At 42.0% G+C, this 12367-nt stretch overlaps 2 protein-coding genes across 2 annotated transcripts in view; one reads left to right on the plus strand and one right to left on the minus strand.

Moving 5' to 3' along the window:
- T265_01346 (hypothetical protein) overlaps positions 1–12190 on the plus strand; it is a gene marked incomplete at both ends in the record, with an annotated part of 55572 nt that extends 43382 nt beyond the window's left edge. Inside the window, one exon of the mRNA XM_009165352.1 lies at positions 11974–12190. Within this exon, the coding sequence (XP_009163616.1) occupies positions 11974–12190 (217 nt within the window). The remainder of the gene's footprint in view (positions 1–11973) is intronic.
- T265_01347 (hypothetical protein) overlaps positions 1–12367 on the minus strand; it is a gene marked incomplete at both ends in the record, with an annotated part of 149553 nt that overhangs the window by 112982 nt on the left and 24204 nt on the right. The window lies entirely within an intron of this gene.

Below are 12367 nucleotides of genomic sequence, written 5' to 3' on the forward strand. Positions count from 1 at the left end.
AAACGAAGTAGAAGAGGAACCATCAAATGAACCGAACCAGAAGAACTAGACCCTAGGCAGGACCCAAACACATGTAGGTTTCCCCACCGACCCAACACTTGTTCAACCACTCTAACACACTAAAATCCCTCGGCCGACACCCAACAGAGATTTAGCTTGACTTAGCTGATTGGTTCTCCTTCTGCCTTAAATCTCGATCAACCTCGGAACCTAGTCACTTGGCCTGACGAAGCCTTTGTGTCCAAAGCGAAACGTTGCTCGGCAATAAATCTACCGATTGTCACCAAAATTTTTCGAAAATGATAACAGACAGTATGCATTCCCCCCTAGATTTTGGGGATTTCAGCCCCTGATAGAAAGCACGCAGAACACTTCTGTGGACTATGAAAACTGTTTTCCGATCACATTTTGGGAAAAACTATGAACCTTGGCCTCATCTGCGACAGTAATGGATTTGCAGTGGTCCCGAACCAGCGATTAGGATCCACTGAAACCTGTAAACACCACTGCGTTGAACGGATGATCAGCACTGGACTATAGAAAGTGTAACAATAAGACGAAGCAGAATGGACATTCCACTTATACTACAGAAATGGTTTATCGTGCGGACCTGAATAGCAACTAAGGCGAAAGGATACTTTCGAAACAAACAGGAGACTTAAGGTATAAAACCTGGGGTTGGAATGGGCTTTTTCGGAGAACATATTTAGTAAACAGCGATGCAACTTTAAGTTGACTGAGCAAAGAATCGCAAGGGACAACTGTCTGCCGCTTAGCTCTGTTAAGCCTGTCGGCTGATGAAAATTAGACATCTCGAATCAATCGAAATAAATTGAACCAACTGAGAAGTCATGGTTTCAGGAGGGCTTGGTAAACATCTAGAAACCCATCGATTATTTCCCAGCCCTTTTGAAACAAAACAAATAGTTCCATTTCCACAGAAAATGCTTGCCATCAACTAAACTAACTCCAAGCAAAAGTTGGTTTCAATAAAGAGATTATCCTCTGTCATAAACTTAAGGAACAAAAAGATCCGCGACGTTAAAAAACTTGGCAACCCGAAAGGAAAACAATGCAGTACTAAACGGATTGATGCACAATGGGCAATCAGGACCAACGAAGGCATACAAGCTGTAGTGAACGTAGTAAACCGAATCTTATTATTAATTTAAACATTGAGCCAGAAATACATTATTACTGGATCCCCACGAGACATCTCCAAGTATGAGCGTATTATCTTCATCCCTTCTGGTTTTGAAACGGGTCTTGAACATCACTGTTCGACCCATGTGTTCTTGGGACGGCATTAACAGCGCTTGTTTTGAAACACACAACCTTTTAAGTGAAATGTCTGACCCACATGAAAGACTCCAAAAACTGGTTCCCCAAAGGCAACCATATTCGACAATCTACAGTCAGAGAAGAATCTTTCGACTTTGACAGGTTTCTCCTAATGGTAAAAGACATCCCAGATTGTGGAATCCCCTGTGCTTGAAGTCAATTTTGGGCAAATGACGATTTTTCGGAGTGGATATTACTGTCAGTTACCATGAGCTGAGTTCAGTGTCCCAAGATTGTTTCAAACTGGCCCTCAGCCGTTTTCCAGATACGTTTTTTTCATTTTGGAAATAAATTAGTATAGTGAACGAAACAGAATTGTGGACTGACTGGCTGATAATCTCCTTCCTCGAAAATAAATGTCATCATTTAGCTTTGCATGTATGGTTAAAGACATGGCAGACTTTCTGTATAATGTTACTGAAGGTGTGACAGACTAAATTTGAAGGCATATCACAAGCTTTTTCTCGGTCATAATGCTTGGATCAAATGGTGACCTTTACTGGCTACATAAACCAATAAACGTTTCCCGGCTATAAAGGCAAAACAGATAATGACCAGAGTGTTACCAGATTGCTCCATTCATGGTATGATCTGCTAATTTTGTCAAACTGGGAAATCGGTGATAATCACGAGAAACCGTGTTACCAGAAAACGACTGATTAGTTTCAGAAGCGGTGGATAAATAATTGCTGAGCAACATTTCGCTTTTTACACACAAGTGCTGCGGGGCCATTTGATTGTAGAAGCACTATATTAGAGCAATGGGGTGGACGCACAATCAATCAATGAGATCTATTTCTGTTAACTATGTCCTAACTTAGCGTTTCATATTGGTACGTATTTTTAAGTGCTTGTTCATTCTTCTTCGCGCCAATTCAAGTGGAAATCTCCCTGGCTGTTTGTCTTATATAAGTTGGAATGATATTGGTGGGCCTCATTTTGTGTACATGATCCTGCTGCTACTGCGATTGAACCCTAACTGGGGGCGAGGTTTTACCGTTTTAGAATATCAACTCAGCGTTTGTCATAGTTCACATCTTTTAACGATTAAGGTGGATTGAATTAATTTAATCCTTGTTGGGTTTTTTGTCATACCTTTGGTGCAGTGCAATGAAGCCAGCTGAGTTTCCGCTTTCTTGACTCCCCTCTTGGACCCCACTTTGTGCTACCGTTCAGTCTACCTCTTCTATGCGTGATGACTTCACAGAGAAGTTTTTGGGCTGCCCAACGAGTTGTTCTATTGTTGGTTGTGACAGTTCGTTGCCGATATGCGAGGACTTTTAGTTGTACACCATTCTTGTATCACATGCTCGAAGTCTCATTTGGACTAGTTTTGGGGACTCAAGGTACTGAGATGTCGACAAAACTCATAGAGCATACTAAGGTAGATGACAACGAGCGTGTCTTCGAAGGAACTTCGAAACAATCCTGCTGGAAACACGGATCAAAACAAATGAGAGAGAAGCACGGTGGCAGACAGTCAAACACATAATGATGTCTTGAGGGATCTCATCTATAAGGATTTGCGCTCATTTATGCCATTTTGAGTTTGCCAATAGCTAGCGCCTCGCTACTTCCACAACAAATGGTGATTGTTTCAGTTAACCTGATCAACCTGTTGTATCAAAAGCGAGGAGTTGTGCAGCAACAAATCTCCAAGTATTTACCGAACGTTTTGAAACGATAACCTACTGATTGGTATCCCTTGTGCTCCTATACTGGGCATCAGTGCCGTGTAATTCATAGGAGCACGAAGGCTGAGGTTTTACCAGATTGACAAGCTAGACAGGATAAATCGAAAATCCGGAGTGAACTTTGAACCCTGGACATTCTGGTCAGTAGCTTTAGTAGCTGCACAATTGTACAAGATAAGTTGTCACGAATGGGATCATTGAAGAACTGTTTTTGTATTTTGAAATCTATACCCCGGGAATGTTGGAATTCTCTGAAGTTTGTTCGTACGTCAAGTTCTAGTTGACCTGCCAGCACTGACCCAATAAGTTTGTGTTGCGACCAATTCAGCTGTACGGTTAGTTATAATCGTGCCGCAGTTTCACCAAGAGTGGTGCACGTACGACCTTTTCGATCAAGGTACATGTTTGATAAGACCAAAACAAATAGCTTGTCATGGATAATTCCACGGCAATAGATGAAGTAACGTGACATAATCACATCATGGGCATAACTGACCAATAATGTTCAGCAGCCGTGCGAAGCAATCACGTCTGATATTTGAAACAAAGGCTCGGAAGTGTTGCAGTTTCGTGTCTGTCGTAGCAATCTAATTTACGGAAATAGACTGATCGTGCTCCAACTAATCGACGGGAAGTCATGAAGCCGATGACGTCAACAGCTAATTTAGTCTGTCTCATCAGGCACGGTTTTGGAAAGGATTTACAGGTTGATTATGGAGTTCACAAGTGAGAACTTCACTCTCATAACCTGTCTGTCACAACCGCCTGTAATATTACAAAGCGAGTTGAGCATTTGTACACCTAGTGCAGTTTATAAACATAGCTTCACCAGCACCCAGACAAAAAATGGAAAAGTGGATACACAGATACGGTTGGCCCATGTAAACATACAAAGCAAGCACCATGTGAAACAGGATACATAGCCCGTCGTGCAAGTTTCCAGCTCGACCAAATGACGGCCAACCACACAAAAATTTCGTGCTCCCGAGCAAGACAGCACCCAAATTACCGGTGAATCCAAAAACCGAGAACCACGGATTAACTTTGAGAAAAACAACTCGGTACCTAAGCTTGTCATACAGAAAATATATGCACCAGTCAGAGTTCTTCAGAGGTGGTTTGACCTGGTCTGTAAAAACAAAACTGGAAAGCATCTGAATCACTGCTGCATGCTTGAAAAAAAATTGCTGGCCCCTATTTACTGGTCTGCTTGGCTAACTGATTACACGTGCGTCTGAAGAGTGTCACCAAAAAGCAACTGGTGCGCAGACGGCTGGAAGAGACAGGGTGTATATGGGTCAATAGAGCGCTGAAAGCAACCACCGGCAGGCGAAATGTGAAAGTACAAAAATCCAGGAATAGCCCCTCAAATAGTCTTTTGAAATGCTTATGAACATCTACCAGATGCAGCGCACCCGGCATTCCCAACCAGAGGCGAGACCATGACCGTATTCAATAAGTTATCTTGTTAGCTAGGAGCATAGAAAAGGGTTTGACCTAATGACCGGTGAAATGTTCCCGATGGCTGTTTACTATCTCCAATTGTGTTCTTCGAAAACAGATTAAACAACGCTTGATTACCTCCCGTTTATCTGAAGCGTAGTATGTGACCATACCCTTTAAAAATCTTGCCACTGTCCCTTCGGGTTACGCTGTCTTGGAATAAATGGTAAGGCATAATAAACTTCAAAAGATAGATGAAAGACTACTCAAATGTGTGGTTACATTTCAAGGTGACTCCTATAAGCTGTATAGCACACAACGGTCCATCAAGTGAAGACGGGGCGGGATTCTCTTTGGCGCCAGCTGATGAGTTCCAGTAGAGAAAAGAATTCCGGATGGGTTAAATTTCCACGTGTGTGGTCATCAAGGCTCCCTAACTTGCACATGCAGAAACAAGAAAGCTGTGCCACAGTTACTTTAAGTCAGCTGAATCTGAAGCTGAATTTACTGAAGTTACAAAAGTTATTCTGCCTGAGGGGAAATGAAACCAGCAGTGAGAATCTGGCATCCAAGCGTTTCACATTTACATGCAACTATTTTAGCGACCGTTCGCTTGCAGCAGTGGCACACTGATACAACCGCTGAAGGTCCACAACCACTCAGGCATCGACAACCATCCTCTCAAACGACACCAAACAACAGCGACCCCGTTTAGAGTTGGACGTTGTTCAATCATTTATTGTGTCCATTACTCCATCTGTTCTTGAATGCCTTCTGGGTGGCATTTACTTGTGTAATCAAAGCTGTCCAATCAGCGTGAAAACAACAGCCACTTAGAAATTTGTCAATCATTCTTGTCGGCTTGTGTGGCAAGACTGAAACCCAGTGAGATATTAGTCATCAGCCTCTGGGACTGCAAAAACTGACTGCTAAAGCTTTATCTTACACTTTCTATTGCATTGTTTAGGAGACGGGTCTCTGGATTTTGAGAAATCTACTTACCTAAGGCTGCAGATCTTGGCCAGTAGTTGTTCGACTAGTACTGATACTGACGCCGAAGATCACAACTGATATTCTCAATCAGCTCAGAGTTATACCAAAACCTACAATTGTTAAAGTATTCAGTTTACAAAGAAGATATCTCTACTTGGATTCGTCCAAAAGCTTCGTAAGGCACCTTTTTGGCTCGTGACTAACCGATCTGCTGTCTGATCCGGTCGACAAAATGTAATCTATTAGGTTCCCGTGTGTGTTCACACAGTTGTCGGGACCTCGTGGTGTTGAGTTGAACGACCTCGGCTGTTGAGTAACTCGGTCCAATGTACTTGATGAGCCCGCCTAAGAAAACACTAGCGTTGTACTACGTGACTCAGAAACGACAACTTTTTATCCGAATAGTCTGAATTTTATTCAAGCCACAATGAAATCACAATGACCAGTTCTCAAGAGTGAATTCACCTGAGAGGCACATTTATGTCTTCAGTCCGATTCGTGCTGCACCATGATAAATTCATCCCTGAGAGGGTCAATCACTCCAATGGAAGAGCGACAGTAACGATGGCTTCCGGTGCTATCCCAGCACTTGAATTCAGAGTGCTCGCCCATAAGCTCCATACGCAGAGTGATGCGGCGTTTAGAAACAGAGCTGAGTTGATCACCACTAACAGACCGGTGAGCATAACTACCATAGAAATGGTTTAAACAAATTGTTTCAATGGCATTCCATGTATAAAATGTATGAATAATATCGCAAAGTCTGTTTCAGTGGCTAGCATTCCTATATCCGACCATATGATTTGCTACTTTCATACATGCATAACAGTAGTTTGGTTGAATTATGGTACGTCGCCATGAGGAAACAAATACAAAATAAGCTGTAAATTTACTGTGTTTAAAACATCACGTCTGAGTAACCGCTTGACAAGAGAACAAATTCACCGGCTGCGACCTTTATGGCGACACAAATTGACTTTTGCGAACATAACGTGGGTCTATAAAGTCCCTACGACCACTTCAGCAGTGGCACGGTATATTTTTGCATTAGTCTTAGCTTGCTTAAATTAACAAATTTGCTTCGTTCACATGCTACTCATGTCCATTCTTGCGACTTCTTGAAAAAGCAGTGAGAGTAGGTTTATCTGCCTAGACTGTGAGGCTATCTGACGTTCTATCCTTCATTAAAGTATTGGACGAAACTGAATATTCCGATAATTTCATTCATGGATGCATAGAACATCCAATGACTTGGAAAAACTAATTTTCTAGCTTCTGTTCGGAAAGGACATTTTTCATCTTGAATGACATCACCCAGGACTCTCTACTTTACAAGCCCACAGGTATCGTGTCAAAGACAGCAGCTTTTACGCCTCATGAGTCAGAATTCCATTTACAACTCATTCAAAGTGGCATATTCCTACCCCTGTTTCCTTTATGCAAACGAAATTGAGAAGTGTTTCAGAGACCCACTAGCGATCTAGCTGAAAAAACCGGGTATAGTTTAAGTAAACGCAGTTATTGATACAGAAGAACAAGAAACGTACGGCATACAAACGATACTAAGTAGTATCTTATCAAGGAACGTCTAACGTATTTTGTAGCAAGCAGTAGCCACTACTGCAGCGGCCATTCTAAAGCTGTCTTGAGTGAAGTTCACTGAAGCAAAAAAATCTGTTCGTAATCTAGAAGATAAATTCCCATTCTAGGCTGTAATCCTTCCTGCGTTCGCTTGCCATACTGTGTACACACGCACTTCACACACACGTTGAGATCACTAAGTTCAATGCAGCCCTGCCTGAGATTCTTGCAACTTTTCCGGAAATCTAGCTTTCTGAAGCGTAGATCGGTAACTGATTGATTGATTGATTCATTGATTGATTAATTAATTATGCGGCTGGGTATTCCTCTATAACTTAAAGACAGTGTTCACCCTCAAAATAAAAGCTTCACCCTCCCCCTAGGATTCCCTGATTGATTGATTGATTGATTAATTGATTACAAGCTTAATTATGTGGCTGGGTATTCTTCTATAACTTAAAGTGAGTGTTCACCCTCAAAATAAAAGCTTCGCCCTCCAACTAGGATTCCAAAAAATCATGCTGCTGATAGTTCTGAACAATTTTAAAACAACCAGACAATGCGTCCTAGCTTTTCAACACAGACTGATTTAGCTTTATGATGTGGATTCTAGGAAAGTTGTACTGCAGGATCACCCAACACCTGGCCAAATCACAAAAGGCAGACGTTGCGTATGTAGAACAGTTGGCTGGAAGACAATCTTGGCTGAATAAGTTTAAACATACGTCTGTTTGGCACTGGTAGTTAATGAGTCACAAGATGCCGCGCGAGCTTGCCAAAAAGTCAAATGGGCGTTTTGCTTTAAACTTACTGGACCTCAAAGAACTGACTGAAACACGAATAGCAGTAACCGTGTTTGAATGTCAAGTGTGCGCCTCGAGTAATTGTAGTATTTCGGAACGTTACTTTCGTTACGGGGTGAAAGGAAGCCAGATCGAACAAGTCAGGAATACTGTGACCACTTAAAATTCTAAATATTTGCAAGGTCGATTATAAGACCTCCACAAAATCATACAGGGTCAGTTGATCTAAAATTTATCTATCAGATGTCTCGTGGATTGACCAGAAGGGAACAGTTAGACCTCCATGTTAAGTTAACAACATCTGGAAGGAAACCGATAGATATCCAAATTAGAGATTTTCACCCTCGTTCCTTTGTTTTTTTGGCTTGTAATGTGCTATCATTTCCCCCTGGAGGTGAAATCTGGACTCCGTTCAAACTGACTCATAGCATAGATATAGCACCAGATAGCTAATTGGATGTTAAAGTGAACAACTGTAGATAAAAGTGAAAAGTGTTTGGGATGTGAAAACCTACGGAAAGCGTTTAATTTGTTTCATCCTGATTTGGATTTGTCAAGTATGCTTAATTCTAGATCGGTGATTAAATTGTCTGTTTAGCTTGACACTTTTGGAAAGACATCACCCTCTACCCGAAAATCATTCACGCATGAAGTTAGGCCATTTATCCCAACGATGGATACAAGGCTCCTCAGTATGGCACCATTTTGAAAGCGTGAATACCAACCCAAGCACAAATACATTCATTGATTATGATGTCTCCCGTGAAAACCAAATTGATTTGCAAATGAGTGTATTTGTCATAACCAGTCCACCTTGCGTTCAAGTAGAACATAAGCGTGACAGAAACTCGGGGACTGCGCCTAACTGGTGAGCCTCAAAAAGGGCGAAACAGGTCGTGGGCTGTCGAAGAGTCTTCAGCAACCTTGTGAGTGGTTTTCTCTATGGAAGAACCCATTGCACGTTCATCTAATGTAGTTGTGCTTATCCGTTGCGAGTGGGATCGAAAGGTCCCAAGTCTGCCTGTGTCAACATGATCGCATAAATTGCTACTGTTCTACGGTGACGGGCTGAATTCATATCTGGGTTCTTGTAACACTGGTGTTAAAAAGCATGATAGTTGTCGGACTACTGCTTGCTGCAGTTCTTGCATGGTAATGGTTGACAGAACTTTCAGTCGGCGTTGAAGTGCAACCCATTGATCTGTCTCGATATGTGTTCGATGTTCTAAGGCGGCGAGCACTTGTCTGGGGTTTTAGTACTAACAAAGGTCAAGCATTCATGCCGCTTCGTTAGGCTGTTGTTCATTGACAATCCGATATCTCCAAGCACAACTAGGAGCTGATAAGCAGCGTTTTGAATCTTATATGTGATCTGTGATCTGCAGTTGGTTGACGCAAATCCATGAATCTCTTGTTTATGGTGTTTTTAAGCAAAGGCAAATTTGCTTGCAGTGTTTCGCAAATTTCGCGCAATTCTGGTTCAAATAGAACATAAGATTGAGGAAAACTCGGGGACGGCGCCTACATGGTGAGCCACAAGAAGAGCAAAACCGGTCGTGGGCTGCAGAACAGTTTTCAGTAAAACTGATGAGTAGTGTATTAGAACTTTTTAATCTTATATTGAATTTGTGCGATTCATAGTTAGTTGAGTCAAACCTCTGGACAGTTTTACGGTTAAACAAAAGTGATGAATCCTCCAGTTAACGAAAACTGCAATCCTTCGTTCAAGCTCATAGTCAAGCTTATTTCACTCACAGCCGTTTCAGGAACACAGATTTATCGTCGTTTCGTTTGCTTGCTTGGTAAAATATCTGAGCGATAAAGACAATCGTTCAATCACAATTGAAAGTGTGTAAAGTGTCAGAACCTAGAGACAGAGCAAGTTTCCGTCTAATCGATATGACAAGTTTGACGAGGGACGTATGTCGCCAGTTTGGGTTCAATTCGGAGGCAAGATCTCACAAGTTTATCACCACGTTCATAAAGATAACACGCTAATGAGCCCTATTCGGTCTCAATATGCAAGCAAGAAGCCTTCCAGTTTGTTCAGATTCAGTTGTAATCGTGTATCTGAATTCGGTCCAGAACGGGCAACTAGGTACACCAAAGATGGTACCGGATCTTACCCACCAGTGCTTTACACTCTCATGAAAATAACTTCCGGAATCAACATAGTTGAAATCAGGGCAGTCTATTTCAGGCAGCTGCCATAATGAAGTATAAACACCCACAACTGACTTGAACCACCGACTGAGGTAACCAAACCAATTCAAATTTTCCCCAGTCAGTCTATGCAGCGAATACATCCCATACATCCCGTACCTGAACATATTTGGTTGGATTGCACCAACAACATTTTGAGCAAGGTGGCTTTATGCATTCACTTTTATGAATAATTGCCTCACACATAGCGATTTCAGCGTGAGGTGATGCTGCAACACTTCAATGGTCATCCATCACGAATCCGTACCATGTCGAATTCCAGTCACACTAAAGATTTCTTCCCCATTGAAGGCCATCCAATTGGCATGGAGCGACCAGTCACAAATTTCCGAATGACGTTCTAGTGAATTGGAAGCAGTTGTCGGCCCTAATATGAACGTCTGCGTAGATAAAAAATAGAGCGGACTTTTCCCGTGACCGGTTTCACCCATCTTAAGGCTCATCAGGTTAGTGCAACCTTCGAGTTCCCCGGGCTTATCAGATAAACTATCACGTGATTCGTTCATTCATGACAACCAGTCGAGTGGGAAATCAAGATTTGAGATAAAAATAGTAATAATGAAAGTAACATCTGAAACAGCAAACGATCAATCCGAAAAACAATGGAGAATAGCTTCTGCAACCCACATTTTACAATCTAACTAACGATAACAACGCCACAATCAAAATAAATTTACGACCAGCGATCTGGCGCAGGAAAGTCTAAAACCCAGAGTGAATTGTGCTTTGAATATGACTGCGAAAACTATCCGAAGGAATACAAATAAGAACAGCGAATAGGGCTGATTGATGATACGGAAAGGGATAAAAAGTGAAGCAACAGCGGACTACATCAATCAAATAGTCACACGAATAGCTCCTAATCTGCTCCAACGGAAAGCGTTTTTTTAGGTCCATCAAACTCAAAAGCAATCGGAAATATTAGGTCCTTAAATGTCATGTTAACTGTAGGTGCTAAGTGGGCAGAAGGGCTTGTTGATATGCTGTAAACAGTAGCTACCGGGCCTCCCTATTTGTAGCTCATGAAAGTTGTGACGATGGTGTGTTCAGGTAGATGAATATCAGCTTTAAGTGGGAGTGAGTACGTGCTAGTTACGTCAGGAAAAACCTTTGTGTACATTCATCACGTAACTTTCTCACAAGTTAAGAATTACCTGATATAGGACATGCCTAAAAAATAGGTGTAAGCCTTGTGAATAGTTTCCTTTATGAAAATATTCTGTGACATCTCGAATATCGTGCCAACTGAAACATGAAGCGGCCTGTGTGCAGCAAATTCAGTCGTAGAATACCATAAACGAGAGATTCAGTTGAGTCTCTCGTGACAACCAAATTGATTTGAAAATGAGTGTGTTTCTTGAAAACAGTCCGATTCGGGTTCACGTAGAACATAAGGTTGACGGAAACTCGGGAGACTGCGCCTATCTGATGAGCCGCAAGAAGGGTGAAACCGGCCATGGGATGCCGAAGCGTTTTCAGCAACCTTGTGAGTAGGTTCCTTTATGGAAATAGGTGTAAACCTATTCGGAAAAGCATGAATCCGCTTGATAAACATTTCTGGTGAAGATTACTCCGAGAAGCCGATCGTCTAGAAAACGTTCAGTGCATTTATGTCCTCAAATTAGGATGAGATGATTGGAACACAACGAACTCAAAACAGAGTCTAAAATATTCACCGGAGAAAATCTCCTAAAACCGAATAAATTGCCGGATGCGAACTCATCTCAAACACAACAAAATGCTGAGACCATTTAAAGGCATGATCTTGTTTGGAGATGATATTATCATTATCAATATTACTGTTGACATTATTTTTACCACTCGTGTACACTCATCTAGGTTATACCATTCACAACTGTGTACACAACTGTGTAGTTTTTCCATTACACTTTCAGAACAGCTACCAACTCATTGGTTGTTGGTCTGTTCGCTGAGCTTGGCAGTTTCATCGCCAGTCGGGGTGACATGGTCAGTAATGATGTGACGAATGACACCGTCACTGACGTTGTCGCCTCGATTGGTGATTCAACTGCCAAGCTCGGCGAACAGACCAACAACCAATCAGCGCACCCAAGCTACCTATATCCGACAACATTGCCAGCTACCATCTAAGTTCTGATGTCAGAGAAGTTCGAACCTATGAACACTCCCTCCTGTAGTAAATCAGCTAAAAGGTCTTAATAGAGTAAAACCCAGAAACGCAAGCTGATCATTGGAGAGGAAGAATATGACCGTTGGTGATGCGACGAGGGTGAATCTTGCTCAACTTGTCTTGCTCAAATATCAGAC

Source organism: Opisthorchis viverrini (genome assembly GCF_000715545.1).
Source record: "Opisthorchis viverrini unplaced genomic scaffold opera_v5_14, whole genome shotgun sequence".
NCBI lineage: Eukaryota > Metazoa > Platyhelminthes > Trematoda > Opisthorchiida > Opisthorchiidae > Opisthorchis > Opisthorchis viverrini.